General features: G+C 38.5%; 1 protein-coding gene and 1 long non-coding RNA gene across 2 annotated transcripts; one reads left to right on the top strand and one right to left on the bottom strand.

Annotated features, from left to right (window-relative positions):
• Positions 1-1,068: 1,068 nt before the first annotated feature.
• On the bottom strand, positions 1,069-16,697 carry PLK4 (polo like kinase 4). The gene is made up of 16 exons (XM_068680692.1): positions 16,488-16,697; positions 16,045-16,140; positions 15,162-15,257; positions 14,955-15,069; positions 12,010-13,042; positions 10,790-10,890; positions 8,833-9,206; positions 7,797-7,901; positions 7,310-7,412; positions 6,377-6,526; positions 5,367-5,497; positions 4,556-4,647; positions 4,037-4,175; positions 2,845-2,985; positions 1,992-2,098; positions 1,069-1,674 (listed from the first exon to the last, which is right to left on the bottom strand). The coding sequence occupies exons 1-16, from the start codon at positions 16,515-16,517 to the stop codon at positions 1,575-1,577; spliced, it is 2,913 nt and encodes a 970-aa protein (XP_068536793.1). The 5' UTR covers positions 16,518-16,697; the 3' UTR covers positions 1,069-1,574.
• LOC137855969 (uncharacterized) lies at positions 1,544-12,699 on the top strand. The gene is made up of 3 exons (XR_011096095.1): positions 1,544-1,682; positions 3,747-3,891; positions 12,466-12,699. It is a non-coding gene; the product is annotated as an uncharacterized lncRNA (long non-coding RNA).
• Positions 16,698-16,892: the final 195 nt, after the last annotated feature.

Below are 16,892 nucleotides of genomic sequence, written 5' to 3'. Positions count from 1 at the left end.
TCCATTTGTACTAATGGTTAAGGCATAATAGATGTTTTATAGGAGTACATACTTATAAAGGGTTAAGGATAAAACTGGACTTGGTGAATACTTGTGGAACACAGTATCTCTAAGCAGTGCTGCATTCATACAGTGCTCAACCAAGAAACCAAGGACACAAGAGTTGTGTTTTCCTCAGTCTGTTGTTTAATCTGGTATGTGGCTGTTATAAATTATCAGCCTCAAAGTCTTACAAAAGATTTGTATTGTTAGGAGGGCCTGAGAGGGTTTGGTTTCTGGTTAATACTAATCTAACTGCATGCAATAGTCACACTTCACAAAGGAGCTGATCCCTTTCCTAACCCTTTGTGTCACCTCACATTCTAGTATTGATGACTTAATCAACTGTATGCACATTCAGTTGGCACATGAAAACTATATCTTATGCCTAGACTGCACATAATTGATATTACAAGTTGTTAATATTCAGTGCCAGTCCACATCTCATCAAGAATAACTTGGTACTTGAAAAGTCAAGGGTTTTACACTTAAAATATTTAATATGTAATTTGAAAAGTATGCACTTACATGCATGTGCACACGTTTATCAAAGACTTCTAAGAGTTAAATTCTCACCCTACTGTCATTCTATAAAAGTATATTGATACAAGCAGAAATGTCAGCACAGGTGAAGTTAAATACTTTCAGTTTCTCTTAATGCTCCTCAGTTTGTTATATACCTCTAATAGTGTGGTCCTTAATGCATAAGGCAAAAGTATCTGAAGTTAAAATTCCTATAAAGTAACAAATTGAGCGGTAACTACAGCATGTGCAATTTGCTTTCCTATCAACATATTTCAGTGATCTCTACTGCAGAGGTAAAACATTAAATCACTGTGCAAATTTTTAAAGTTCTACCTGTTAGAAGATACTTTGTGCAACAGTTTTATACTTTCTTGCCCCAAGCTTCACACATCCTTAAAATCCCAACCGATGATGCTCTTAAAGTATTACATCAGTTTCTGGTAGAGTTGAACTTACAACTTACAGGAAAAGGCTCTCAGTGACATTGAATACCAAACAAATAGATCTAGACAATTACCACTGCATTTATTTTTTTTTTTGGTATAAAATGCTTGTGCAGGGAAATTAAAAGCTGCTGCTACAAAAATAAAAATGGAGTTATAAAACATGTACATATTTACATATATTACTTGTAAGACGTAAAAATACAAGTTATTTACAAATACAAACACTTCAACAGCACAGATGCATTTTCCTTAATCTTTAGCATTTGAGTAAGCAGTGGGGAAAGAAAAAATACAATAGATTGAGATTATTTCCAAGATGTTGAGGTCATTTAGAACTGAGTTGCTCAAGGTCTTGCTTGAGCAAATTTATCCATCATTTTGGAGGAAAAATATTTTGTAGGGTACTTTACAAGCAATTTGCTACATAAACACAGCAACCCTTCCTTTCCTATTTTTTTACCCAGAAATTCTTCCAAAAATTGCTTAAGCTGAATAAAATCAGTCACTTTAATATCAGTGAGTGATTTTATTAAGCTTTGTGCCCCAACATGTGCTTTGCTTTTATCAGTGAGGACCAGCTGGATTGGTAAACATCACAAGAATAGAAGACAGACAGTGCAGCTTCTCTTTGATGTATTCTGGCAACTTATCATTTTCTCCATACCTACAAAGGTAAATAAGAATACAAAGTTTAGATGCTTGCAATAAACTTTACTTAAGGACAGTATAAGTATTTAAAAACTTATCTGTTTTAAATTACTACATTATAAATTATTTTAATGTTATTATTTATAGGTATGTTATACTCAAACATGGAAAACAGTTGTTTGATCATATATTTATTAAAAACAATTTGGGACATGTGCATTCTTACTTTTAATAATAATTAAAAAAGAACAGCAACTACGAAGTTTACCTTAGGTTAAAGAGTCTTAAACTGAGAGCAGACTGAGCTATTTTTATGGCAGTAACAAGACTCACCTAGTTGTCTGGCCATCCGGAGACGTGTAAGTGATAGAAGAAACACCTGCTTGGGCTACCAGTTGGGATCCATCATTAAACTGAACCCATACTGCTCCACTGGTCAGCTAACAAGACAAGTTGCAGTGTCATTTGTGGACATGATTGCACACCTAGAATTATCCTATTAAAGCTGAAACTTGTTCTGAGTTGAAGTCACTTCGGTATCTAGGCCACTCTTTCAGTGATTATATGTATACTACTTCTTAGTAAATAGTAGTCTTACAGTTTCAAGAACCAGCATTGGTCAAGTTTCAGATGTTCAGATCTAATGTCCTTTTCATTGAGTTAAAGAATTATCTTTAATTAACCACTCAATTACTGAACATAAAACAGAAGGACCATTTTGTTCGAGTTCACACACATACATTTTAAAGTTTAAATATAAGTTAAACTGTTCCTTTGTTAGGATATCATGATTTCTGTATCTGGATTGCAGAGAACATTTTTTAAATCTAAATCTGGTACCACAGAAAAGCAGAGAGGAAACAGTTGTGTATCAGAAAACAGCTTTTCCTGCTGCACTGGCAGATTCAGTCACCTTGCACAGGACCCGTACGTTTCCATTAAAAACCACTTCACCATAGCACCTTTACTGCTACATACTGAACAGCTAAAATTGTAACAGCTTCAGCTTCTTTCTTGAGGGAAATTGACATGACAGAAGGCACTCAAATAGGCAGTAGTAATCATAAGAAATTTATGACACCTAAAACAGAAGTACTGAACTATTACTTGGGTTTCTTATACTTCAGTAGTTCACCATAGCATTTACCTAACATACTTATTTGGAATTTTGGTATTCATTCCTTACCTGCGAAGCCCAACCAACATTTTTCACAAAGACAGATTTTAAAAGTTGGGCTGAATTTGGGCTGCATTCTGCCTGATGAATGGAGGAGCACGTAGCTTCAGCAGCATTAGTCATAAATGTGGACTTCTCATATGATACCACCTAAAACCCAGAAACACACGGTATTAGCAGCCTTAGTATTAAAGCCAAGAGATTACGTACTAACTGTAGTGGTTAATTACTATCTTTTTTCCTTAATCTTTTCCTATACGCAGAAAGATTTAGTCTATAAGCTTCATTTAACAGCATTATTTTGTAAAAAGCCTGCAGGATTTCATGACTTCCTCCATACTGTATTACAACAGTTTTTCCACTGATTCCCTGTATTCACAGAGGAAAGGCTTTCCGTAAGCAGGCTTCCTGTTTAAAAATCTATTTTTCTGTGTTTGATTAGCAGCAAACCCTATGTAGTTTCAGCATTCAATTTTCCTGAAGATAAGTTAGAAATCTGGTGAAGCTTAACATTAACTCAGCGTAAAAATCAATACTAGTGCTGAAGCCTGAAGGAATTTTTGTTACTAGCTTCATTTCAGCCAAGTGAAAACTGGCAGATTCTGTATAAAGGATGTGCACTGAACAATCAAAGAACAAGGGTGCACATCAGTTCAAGAAAGTGAAGCTCATACAAACTCAGTGTGCTAAGACTAATAGAATTCATTCAGCTAGGAATGCTTTATTGGGACTGTCATGCAGCAATTGAAGCTTGGCAGGTCTCACAAACAAATTGATCAAACTGCACAAAAAGCCTTATTGGCTATATGTATATTCATATGTTTACATTTAGCCTTTTTTAAATTAACACTTGATTTCAGATCGATAGCCTCAAGTGCTCATATCTTTTGTGACTACCACTTGATATACAGGCCTGAGGACACAGAGCCCTCCAAATTCAAGACAGTTCTGCATAACACAAGTACGCAATTGTCAAGCTGTGTTTCTAGGAGACGGTGTTGACAAAGTTTTGGCGGACATGGACTTTTCAGATGATCTTAATTCCAGATATCTCAGGTTAGTTAAAGTCAAAACAAATATTTCTAGCCAGCATGCTCAAACATTTAATAAAAGCATACATCTATACAAATATAATTATATGAAAATAAAATAGCAATATTTCCTGCTGGACAGCAGTCTCCATTTGTTCTTGTATACTTACAGGAGTACAGTTTGGAGTCTGAACTGGAGTAGAACTGGCAGCTATATTCCTATCCAGTGCCATAACTTCTTTTGAACAGTTTGCATTGTCCAACAATGAAGGCACTAGAGCCTTTGGCGATTCAGTATTGCCAGGTTTTCTGGAAAGACAATGAAACAAATGTGAAGAGGTCTTACCAAAAGGGTCTATAGTAACAAGTGAGGAGACCTTGCTTTGTACAGTCTGTGGTTAACTAAATGAAAAGCACTTGAGAACACTAGTCTTCTGCAGACTTGTTTTTACACATGGTATTTGTTAGCCTGGTTTAGTCTAAACCCACAAATATATTTTATTTTAGTATCAAAAGAAGGGTATGCAGGTCCAAAACAGTATTTTTTATACATGCTATGAAGTTGATGATTATCTTGCTAACAACTACGAGCCTCTGCTAAACAACCCTGGCTTCTGCTAACATTAGCTGCAACAGGCTGCTAAGGAGGAATATGCAAGTGTGCAAATATATACTAGCAAAAACACTACCTTCCAACAATTATTGGAAAAAACGGAACGCTTTCACTCCTTTTTTCTTCTTCCAAAATAGCGGATTCCAGTGCAAGGCATATACGATGTCCCTGGAATTAAAAAGAGATTGTTAAAGTTTTTAACTGAGAAGGGTTTGAGTGCCTACACATAGAAATACTTTTTCCAATGGTATTGAATATTGGTAATAGCTGTATTGTATGTACCATGAAGGCAAAGGCAACTAGAAAAAAAAAAAAGCTATATTACTGTTACCCCCAGTAGCTTCAGCATATCTGGGCTTACTTGTAATAACCACAGCTCCTCCTCTTTTAGCAGGAATAGACAGGGGAACAACAGACTCCTGAATTCTATTCCAGCAAACAGAACAAAAGAAAGGCAGAATTGGAAATTTTTACTATTTCCCAAGTTCAAGACTCTTGTGACTGCTAACTGGGTGACATGAAACATGAGAAGGCATAGCAAGTAGACCAGTTAAGCACCTGACAGTTGTCACCTCTTTAAAAAAAAAAAAAAAATCACTTAAAACAGCTCTGCCCTGTTTAAACCTAGGCAGGCAAACCTGCTTTACACTCTAGTAAATAATTTCCTCTAACAGCCTTTGAGGCAGTGTTAGTGTTAGCACTACACTGATATTTGCTCTTTCATAAAAAGAAACAGCCTAAAACACACCACTACAAAAAGCACTTCAACCATTCTTCTTATCACCATAATGGAAAAACATGAAAAGCAACATTTGAGGCAGATTTCTGAAAGAACGAATCTTCAGAAGGTTGCTTGGCATTTGAAAGGGCTATATAAAACCATTTACCTCATTTGCATGATCCATATATACTTGTATTTCCTTCTTCAAACATGTTTCACTTTCTCCTTTCAAAGTGAAGGATTTCCCTGATTTTTCAATCACACGAGTTATACCAGCTGTCTTGTGTATCTTTGCTCCTGTAAAAAGGATTTTCTAGTCTGATTTGTATAAAATGCTAGTATCTATGAAATAGAAATCCCCACTGTTACATTGTACTCTACTAAAATGTGACTCACTGACAGACCAGTTGCTACAATAGAACTGCTCCTGGTTGAGCTCTGTGCATCTAGTAGAAACAAATGCCACTTCAATTGGGACTGTGATGTTAGTGGAACATTTTCTTTCACCAAATATCTCTACTTATGTAGGTTGAATGATGCATTCATTACCTATTAACAAATACCTTTTTAAGCATTAATCTGAGACAAAATTGCCATCTCTAATAGCACTGCCAAGAATCAGTTATATATGATCTATTATTATTTAATATGGTTTTAAAGATACACATTCTTTCAAGAGCATTCTACACAATCACAGAACTGTTACTGAATTGTTCTTAAAATCATAAATTCTATGCGTATGTCTACTTATGTGGCAAATCAAACTATTTCACAGTGGTCTATAGTGAGAAAACAATGGTCAGTGCCGTCTGGATTAACAAGGGAGAGAAAGTTGGAGAAGACAGTCGCTTTCTCAAGTTAACAATGGAAAGCTTGATGTAGGGACACACCTTTCATTAAGTAGGTTAACTATCAGAAGTAGATCCAAAGAAATGAAACGAATTCATGAAAGGTAACAAGGTGTAGGTTAGCAATACTTCTGTCATGTACTCCCTGAAAAAGGAAGAAGATAGGCAGAAAGAAACTAATGAATTTATTCATCTCTGAGTGCTAGAATGTGGCAAAGTGCTAAGTGCTAAGTCTTGTTTCTAGTATTTTCTTCAACCTGAAGTTTTGTTTGGCAATATTTTTAGTGCAGCTTTAATAACCTAACCACTTGCAAAAGTGAATACATACCATCATAAAAACAAACTTCAACATCTGCAGTGGGTGAGTTTTCCATTAACATGCACTTGGCGTATCTTGTGTAGAAGGTAACTTTGGGGGTTTTTGTTCTTACTAACTGCACAAACTTGGCTGCATACTGGTATTTTTTCCAGTACTTTTCTAAAAAAAATATTTTAAAACATTTATCAGTCAGATTAAACACTGTATATCAGCTTGAAAACATAATTTAAAATACGTATTTTACAGATGAAGGCTATAAATAACATTTAAATAATTCACAGAAATATGCTAAAAGAAACTGAATTCAATTTCCACTAATTTTTTTAAAGAAAAGTTTACATCTTCAGTAGCTGTTTCTTCTATTAGCATAGTTCATAACCTCAACAACATAGAGGAAAGCACTGCATGCATCATTTACGAAGATAATATGGTCCAGCTGGTTTCCTGACTTCAAGTAAAACTTGTCTTTGACCTCCAGTTAGTAGAGCAGTCTGCTTGTCTTTTAAGAATTTGTAGTTAGTTTACATTTGTTCTTTTCTCTAGATTAAACACTGTCAATGCTTTCAAATATATATTTTTCCCCTTCTCACCCCATGCAAGTATTATGAAATGCAAATTGAAGTTGCTTTTTAAAATTTGATTGAAACAGCTTCCAGTGTGAATGACCAGAATATGAAAGCCTCCGTTTAAACTACACTGTAAAGAGAGCAAGTGACTCCTTATAATTTCAATATAAAATGGCTTAAAACCTGTGGGGTCAGTCTCATCAAGTTTCAGAAGTTTCTGAAAAATTGCTATCTAAACTGTAGTTTTCAGCTTATTCTGAAAAGCGTTTTATCCTCCTGATTATTTGAGTAGCAGGTAGAAGCTAGAAAGTCTCAAAACAAGATCCACTTAAGCATCAGATTACTCGTAATAGTTTTAAAATAAATGTCATGTTACCTGGCAAGTTGTCAAAATTATACATACAGATGTCTTCAGGAAGAGCAGGAGGTCTGTCATCAAGAAGGAAGCCTCTTCCTTCATTTGGATGATAAACTGCAATCTACAAAAAGGGAAGAATTGTGTTTGCATTTGCAACTCATATGGAAATATGTCAGTTTAATTACCATAATATACCATGAACTGTTCTATTCCACTAAGTGATTATTTAACAGCTGCAGTTTTCAGCAATACTCCACTGTTCACTAAGTCAAGTTCAATCTTGCTGGGAAATAATTGCTTGCTACCTACATCTGTATGGCTGTACTACAGCAGGGGTGGGGGTACCGGGGAGGAGGCTATTTGCAATGGCTAATTGCAATTTTTAACAAATAATTTATAACAGTAAATCATAGCAAATAATTGCTAAAATGAAAATTAATAAAGATTTAAATAACAGAAAACTGAAATAAATTAATATTACAATAAAGAAACCGAGAAGTCTCACCACATTTCCATCACAAGATATTCTAAGAACTTCTTTCACAAATTCTTGTGAATGGTGTTCTTTTAGAAACTCCATACACACTTCCCCAGTATCTAGAATGCTCACCTAAAACAAATTAAGAAATACAAGTTAGACCAAAAAGCCTTACTCTCTGGCAATCTAAGTTAACATTTTTTCTACAAATGGTTTATGAACACAGCTTTCTAAAAATATAAGGACTAGAATATTTCTAGAACATAGTGCAAACTGATTAATACCTCTTAAAATAACTTCTACAGCTAGGGCTATTAGAACTGTGCTTCTTCATGACTCAAGGTTATAAACCTGGCCAGCAAGGGTGTGGCTTGTTAGCTGACAAATCAAACTAACACCAGTTGGTTCTATTATGTTCTTTATAAAAAGAAATGGAGACGGGAGAACAGGTGAGCAGGACCGCATAAAAAAACAATGAACAAAAAGCAGAAGGAACCAGAAACAACGGACCAACCAGAAAAATCATGGGAGCCGTAAGGACTAACAGAATTTCTGTCGCTTTCTTCCTCACCCACAAATTAGGGATGAAACAGCACTATAGAAAAACAAGTATTTGAGAGCAAAACTATTTTGATTTCTAATCCAGTTATCTACCCGGTTCTTAAAAAATATTCAGTGTATTGGACGTAGTTAAAATCTTAATATTTAAAGTCTAAATTTGTATCTTATACAGATAAGCAGTGCAGATGTTTATAACTATAGGAAGTATATACACACTTAATATTTCTTATGTCTACCTATAGCTTCTTTGCTTGTAAGCTAGAAGCAATGCAATGTCAACATTTGCAACAAGTAGCCACCAGGTTGCAGTATTCCATATCCAGAAGAACTAGCATCTTATTGATATAATTTTGAATTTAATCACTAGTAATATAGATTCATATAATCTTAGGTAATTACCAATTTTTAGAAGAACAAATGCTTCTGGTTTTCTAACTGATTTTTAAAGAGATTCACACTATTTAAAAATTAAGTCCTTTTAGTTCTGAGAACTGACACATACCACTGCATTTTTTGTTTTTTGCCTGATTGGTTTTAGCCTGTGAGCGTTGAGAGGCAATACTATACTTCGCAGTGTAGGTTTCTGATGTGCTGGTGGTTCCTTGCCCCATGCTTGGTTTTGTTCTGTAGTTGACCAAAGGCCACACGAAGATGACTGAACTTTCTCAGACTGGCAGAGAACTTCAGAGATGTATTTCTTTGGGTTTCTCTGGTTTAAAGTATGTGGAGGGATGTCAAGGGATGCATCATGATTCCTGATATCTTTCAAGGTGTTCCACGCATTTCTTGATGCATCTTGCTGCACATCCAGATGATACTGGAAACCTCCATGTGCATTACTGCTGCCAGTTAGGTCTGCAGGTGGTTTCAGCTGACCTAAAAGCATTGTAAGAAGTACATTGGAAATTTGAAGAACCTTACTAAGGGGAAAAAAGTCACTTTTTAAAAAAAAGATTTTAAAAGTAACATGTTAGAAGGCTTATTTAAGCAGAGAATGATTTCTGTAATCATTCCAAATTGTTAGGCTATGACTTACATGTAGGTACCAATCAATATCAGCCCTTATAAAATTGCAGTGTTTATTTTTAAACTGTTATTATATCTCACTTATGACAGCCTTTGGTCTTAACATGCATCAAATCACCTCACAAAAGCATCGCTAAACAAAACACTAATTCAAATATATACTTCCCCAGTAACTGATCTGTTGAAAGCCAGTTTCATTGCCATTCAGATAATTACCAAGTTTCACTGAGGTTTCAGCTTAGCTAACCAGAGTGTTTTAACATCAACCAGGTTTCATTGCTCCAAATGTTAATTTCCCACCCCAAAGCCTGTGTTTTATGCCCAGTCACTTGTTTAAAAAAAAAAAGTTTTATATTTAAATTTCTTATAACCACTTCTCTAGTTTTGATATTTAAGCCCTTGGACAAGGGCCCAAGTATCAAAGGGGCCTCACCCAAACAAGTAATGCACTCCTCCTGTCATGTTGCAGAACAGCTGAGGAGGGACCAAAAATTAAATAGGATTACTCCATCATGACCATGTGTCATGATTCCAATTCCCTATACAGACAAAAGAAAGGAGTCCAGTAATATCAGAACAAAAGAGAACAGAATGGATTTATGATTGCTCTATGATTGAATTACATTACTAAAAAATGTTGTAATACGATGCGTAATGAAGAACACCTCCTTCCCTTCTGTGTCTTTTGTCCTTTCCTCCACCCCTCCTTCTGCAGCTTAATTATCTTTCTCTCATTCACTGAGATCACATTTTCTCTGAAGGCATATTTGCACAACTGAATTAACAGAGTTTGAGTCACCTGCCAATCTTCTGTCGCATATATATAAGTGATTCAGGTCAAAACTGAGTAATTAGGGCAGGTTCTAAAATTGCATTTCCCCTCTTTGTGGCCTTATTTACTTTTTGCTGAAATACTGAAAAAAAAGATGACCTTATTTTAGGAAGCTAAGCATTCAAATACAACATATAATTTCTTCACTGTTCTGAAGGCAGTTATATGTAGCTCATTGTACCAACTCAACAGCCTGGGGAGAACTAGCTACAAAGCCTCCTGAATTTCCTACCTCAGGAAATTAAAATATTACAGCTTAGTCCAAAATATTATCAATGGCATGGCTCTTGCTTTAGAATGATTCCACAGATGAGTGATGCTGGAAATCATTTTGCCTCTCTGTCAATTTTTGGCAGTGACAAGTCAGTTTAGGGTCTCCCATGCTTTTCCTTCACAAAGGAAGTCTTGTGTCTGCAATAGCTTCTGTTAAAATCCAACCACTGATATTTAGGATGCCAGCATTTTACTCCAATATCACAGTTACTCGGCCAATTGCTTCTATCATGAGTTTAATGAAACTAAATTTGGAAAGACAACAGAAACAGTTACAGGACACAACTACAACTGGAGTGCAAAAATACACAATCGCTTAGTAACGCACCGTTTGTTTGCATGCTTCCAAGCCACTGCTGCATTGTTTCAGCCTGGGACTTCTGCTCTAACAAACCAAGGTGGGGCTTCATTGGGCACAGATAATCTGAGCTGCAAAATAAGTTACGCATGTAATCAAAATTACATCAAAGACACTTGCACAACAAAAGTTATGATGTTGCAGCTGCAGAAACCACAACCTTTAAAATGTTTAATTCAGGCAGCATTTTGCAGCTGCAGACAGCATAGAACTTGCTTCTCCTTTCACGGGGAACATTCATAAAAACCCATTTCCAAGTGTAATAGAAAGTTCGTACTAATTTTTAGCATGAATCAAGTCTGAAACACTTTACAAAAAGAAAAACAAATGAGACCACACACAAAGTTGCCACTTCTTCATGCAGTGGGGAAAGCAGGAACTAGGATATGCAATAGTCCTTACATTAAACACAGGGAAATGTTCTTCATCATTCTGCTAATGGGAAAAAATTATCATAACAGAGGATTTTAGTTGCACAGCAGTGCACAGGAAGCAAAGCTCAGGCCTCCAACATGCACAAACATCCTAGCATCCCTTGCAGATTTTACACCTGAGCTAGTTTGCATGAGCTAGGAAAGCCTGTCAGATATGAAGAAAGAAGCCAGGATTTTCATCCAGAACTTCTAAGGACAGAACTAAGTTTCAAGTAACTTTGAAGGTGTTTTTTGTTTGTTTTTACCCCAAGTGCAGAAAGCATTGCTCATTTTATAACCCTTAACTTGCACTTAAACTTTTTTTTTTTTTAAACTTGTCTAGGTATAAGGCATAGTAACTGAAAAACCCCGGAGCAGCATGTATATGCATTAGCAGTCATAGTCTGAACGACTTCTACTCTAATCTGTATTTCTAAAATGAGCAATTAGAAAGGGTGTCCTACCACAATTACTGTGGGGAATGAAGTGTTCACCTTGCTGCACATGGGAATAAGTAAATAATAGAGTATTACCAGGATAAATGAAAGCTACAATCCAGCTGGTAGGCATGCAGCATCTATGAACTTTAAGATGGACTAGTGGGAAGGTGAACCTCTACATTAGCAACAGCATCAATTATCACCCTCTTTATATTTGTAGTCAAGCTATAAGCAGAGACACTTTTGGCACTTACTGCAGTCTAGTACCTGGGCAAGAAAAACATTCACGTATCACAGGACAGCTCTACATTTCATCTTAATAAAAACTGATTCTTACTGTGGTTGATCTTTCACAGGTGGAGACGTTTGCCCTTCAAAAGGGCCAGAACTACCAGAATTCTTTTCCTTAAATATTTCTCCCACATCAGTATAGCTGCTTGAAGGTGAAAAGCATTCTGTGTTTTCCCTTGTTCCTGCTCTAGGCTTGGAAAGCAGTTCCATTGAGTGACATCTCTCAACAATATTTGATATTCCTTGAGTCTGGCTATGGGATGTGCCAGACCTATCTGAAGAGTGGGCTCTTCGGAGGTAGCGGGAATGTGGTCTCTCTTCAGCAGGTTGCATGGATCTTCCCCTGCCAGTTACGCCAATTTCTTTTCCCTGAATTCCCCACTGATGAAAAGAACCGCTTCCATCTACAGATGAAATGTTACTGGAATTCTTGTTTTTAGGAAAAAAAGTAATTTTATTTGGCAGCGGCTGCCCCACTAACAGCTTCTTCTTTTCCTTCAAGCAACCACTGGTACTGATGCTGGAAGAGCCCGTAAAGGTTGTAAAGATGGTAGCGTTTCCGCTGTCCATGGAATCTTCTGAAGTTCCTGAATCTTTGCTCCGTGTAGACCTGCACCTGGACATAAAAGGATGATCCAACACAGAGGAAAGACTCAAACGATCTGCTGGATTTTTGCGAAGTAATTTGTGTATGAGGTCTTGCGCCTCTCTTGATAAAAAGGCCGGCATTTCATAATCTGCTAACACTACTTTATTCAGCGTGTTCTTGACCGTGTCAGTGTCAAAAGGTGGCTTTCCAATAAGAAGAGTGTAAAACATGCAGCCCAAAGACCATACATCAGATTCAAGTCCATGCGGACTCCTTGTGGCTATCTCTGGAGCAATGTAGTTAGGAGTTCCACACATGGTATAATGCTTTTCGTGAGGCATTTTCAGCTGAGTTGCTAGTCCAAAATCAGCAATCTTGACGTTCATATTATTGGTGAGTAAGAGATTAGAAAGGGTGAGGTCCCGATGCAGTATTCCATGAGAATGAAGATACAGCATACCCGTGATAATTTGATGCAAGAAGTGGCGGGCTGTCAAGAATACAAAAAAAAACCACACATGCTTCAGTAGTATAATTGAAATCAAAGTCTTGAAAATAACCTTTTCAAGTCTGCTATTGGTCTTGCCTTTTTTTTTAAATGAGGATGTTACAAGGGTGTTAAGCATCACGCTAATGAGATTGGAACAACTTTCTGCTCTTTTGCTTGGAGCAATTCAGTATGACTATGTTCTAGGACAGTCCATAAAAGGATGTTCTGTAATGCGTTAATCCATTTGATGCTTTGATAACAGAAACATGTAAGATGTAAGGAAGGACTGGAAATATTTTCATTTCGCCTAAGCTTCTTAAAATTAGGTTTCTGAGAAGCTAAAAATTCAAGTTGCACTCCCACTTGCAGAAACAAATACAAGAAATCAAGCATCATTACTACATACAGATTATAAAATACTGCAGACAACTTGGATGGTTTATTTCCAAACCTTCACGGCTACCAATATATCAGATTCTCAGTCGTCTATGTTCATGATGTTGGGATAAACTTTCTGCTCTATTACATTAGAAATAAAACCTCATCCAGGCTGAAACAGCATCATTTATAATGATGTTGCAATTACAGTAATCTTAAGAATCACACTTTCTAGAGCAAAGAATTGACAATCCTTCCTCTTAGCAGAGGGCAAACACTGCAGGACAACAAACATTACTAGAAAGCTCTTCTCAAACGAAGAGGCTTCTTTAAACCTGAGCCAGTGGTTTTCAGCCTTCAGACCTGTGTTACCATCAGATGAACTATTTTTGCTGGAGTGGACTTGAACTCAACAGATGCCTCTGTAACAGCACCTCTTTATTCCTGTCCTGTGATCTAGGAATTTCACAGAATAAGATTACTTGTTTCCTTGTTTCTCCATCAGTTTCTAAACTGGAAGAACCAGACAAAAAGATCAGCATGGTAATTCTGGGAACTGGCATAGATATTAACCACTGAACCCAGATCGATGAGGACAGAACAATACGTCTGTCTGCACCCTAAAACACTGCACATAGCAACATGCTTCCATGTCCCTTAAGCTTTGGAACTGCACTGTCCCACTTAGCCTTTCAGTGATCCATGTCCTAATGGGAATCTTCTCACTGACAGCTATAAGAAAATAGAACACGAGTAAGCTCAAATGCAATTCATTTTTTTTTTTTTCAGGACAGGACTCCGAGACACTACTCAGAAGAATAATATAGCCAATTTAAAGTTTTTAGATTACACTGACAGTGAGCTCTCAGTGTAAGAGACGATTTTTTGTTTTAGTTCACTGACTTCCATAAGAAACAGATAAAAACAGCAGGATTTCTCCTCAGCTGCAGTCCTTCAAGAATTCTAGAATTGTCAAACTGGATACTTGCTTCTCATACAGGACTTCTTGTTAACTCAGCCTTCAAACAACTTTTAAACAATTAACTGCATTTTCTTCATTTACACACGTCTTGAAACATGATAAATGTTTCCAACAATAATGTGTAAGATGAACTGGAATCTGGAAGGCTTTCCAACTGGTGACATGAGGCAGTAATACTGAGGTGAAGAGGCACAATGCAAAGCAAACATAGCTGTTTACATGCAGTTGCCTGTTTTCCTTTACTGAATTTTCCAATTTTAAACTCTATTTCAAAGTAATTTGGTGTATGAAGTACTACCTTTTGGTAGATATTGATGGCTTTTTTTTAAAAACAAAAACAGGTAGTACAAACTAGCGTAAAATGGCATAAACCAAACAAAAGCATACAGATATTCAAGTGAATATGTGTATAGTCCTAATTCATCCCTGGATTACTTTTCATAAAATTTCAAGCTATGGTGACTGTTTCATAAAGATGGCAATTGTAAATATTCTTTCACAATTAAATTTATTGAATAAGCCAACATGAAGTATAGAGAAAAAAAATCTCACCTTCTTCTTCTGAAAAGGGTTTCTTTCTGTTCTTTATGTATCTGCTCATTTCACCATTGTGACACATCTCAAGTATCAAGTACACATAGTTGCTATCTTCAAAATAGTTATAAAGCTAGAAAAGAAAATGAAAATATTAAAATACATTTCGTAGATTACACAGCAAGTCACATGTACTGTTATTGCTACAAAAAATATGATTCTTACCTCGAGTATAGATGGATGCTTTAGCTGACAATGTATTTTCACCTCATTTTGAACCCTCTGTACCATTCCAACTTTGTGCATGGCTTTTTTATCGATCTGAAAGTAGAACACAATGTTTTTCAAGTATTGCAAGATTGACTACTTAAACTAGTTTCAGGTGAACTTGAAATTCTAAATATTCAATGCATAACACATTTGCCTGAAAATGCTGAAATATAAGCAAGGTTTCACACAGTATTGCCTACTAGGTGCTTTTCTTGAGCAGGTGCCTTAGAGAAACTGGAACATACAAGTGTCCAGAAGTAGACAAGTGTGAATATTTTAAATACTAAAACTAATAGCAAAGCTTTCTGAAATAGTTACACAGAGAAATCTATTGCATGTTTTGCCAGGCAGATAAGCTAAGTATAGTTGATATTAAAAAGGTGGCCAAATAGAAGCATTATAAACTGTAATTAGATGTAGCAAAACACCTGTGAAACATGAGTTTCTTTCATAACTGTTTGTGCTGGCAGTCAGGGAAATTTTTCAAGACTCTTACAAGTTAAAGGGCTGCAGGCTCTTACGTGTGTCCAGGACCTCTCCAGCCAGATAGAATCTAAGTTAAGTTTTTGTGGCTGCAGGTTTCTGTATAAGAATTACAGGGCTGAATGTCCAGCCAGAAGGGAGTCTTTCAGCTCAAGCTCTTTTAATAGGAATGCATTAACTATCAGTAGAGTCTTTCTGTTGGCACTGTCTCTTCCAGGAGGAAATCCTCATCTAACCGTCAGTTACCTAGAAACGAGTGACCAGGCACAAATGCCCAACGCCATAACACACAGCCTGCTGCAGCCTGCCCTCGAGAACCCTGAGAAGGCCGAGATCCCCGTGCTGGCTGCCTTACCATTTTGATAGCCACTTCCAGACCCGTTTTCAGGGACACCGCTCTGTAGACCCCGGCGAACGAGCCCTTTCCCAGGAGGTTCCCCACCTTGAAGTCCTGCAAGGCAAGCGGCACGGCACGGCTGTCACTCCCCCGCCGCTCCCCTTCACACCCCTCTCCCACCCCGCAGCCCCCCAGGGCAGCCCCCCGGCCCCGCTGCCCCCCGGCCCCGCCGCAGCGCTACCTGCAGGGCGCCCCCGGCCCCGCTCGGCACCATCCTGCCCGCGGGGCGGCCGCCTCCCGCCGCCCCTCCCGCCTCCCGCTGCTATGGCAGCGCCACGCAGCGCCTCACCCCCCCGCTTCACCCCTCCCGCGGCTACCCCGGGGCCCCGTTTGGCCACCGCCGCCCCCTCGCAGCCGGGGCTCGCCCCCAGCAAATGGCGGCCGCCCTCCCGCCCGCCCACCTCGATGCTCTCGCCGATGCAGGTCGCCATGGCGCCGTCCGGCCGCTCTCTCGCCGCCCGGCTGCCGCTAGGAGCTGTCCCCGGGGCGCCGGCCGCGGCTCCCCATCGCCCTCACGCCGCCCGCCGCCGCCCGCCTCGGCCCAGCCCCGCTGCCTCGCGGGCCCGGCGGCCGCTCCCCCCCCCCGCCGCCTCCATTTTGAAAAATCGCGCCCCGGCCCTCACGCCACGCCCCGCTCCGCCCGGCGCGGTGACGTCACGCGGGCCGCGGCTGGGAGGGGAGGAGTGGAGCCGCGCATGCGCGGAGGCTCGCGCAGGCAGCGGCGGCCGTTAGGCGGCGATGGGTGTGCGCGTGCGCGCTGTGGGGGCGGCCGTTGGAGTTACCTCAGGAGCGCCCTGAGGGAGCGG

Source organism: Anas acuta, chromosome 4 (genome assembly GCF_963932015.1).
Source record: "Anas acuta chromosome 4, bAnaAcu1.1, whole genome shotgun sequence".
Classification (NCBI taxonomy): domain Eukaryota; kingdom Metazoa; phylum Chordata; class Aves; order Anseriformes; family Anatidae; genus Anas; species Anas acuta.
The sequence above is the reverse complement of the archived record's forward strand: the minus strand, read 5'-3'. Positions and strand labels throughout refer to the sequence as shown.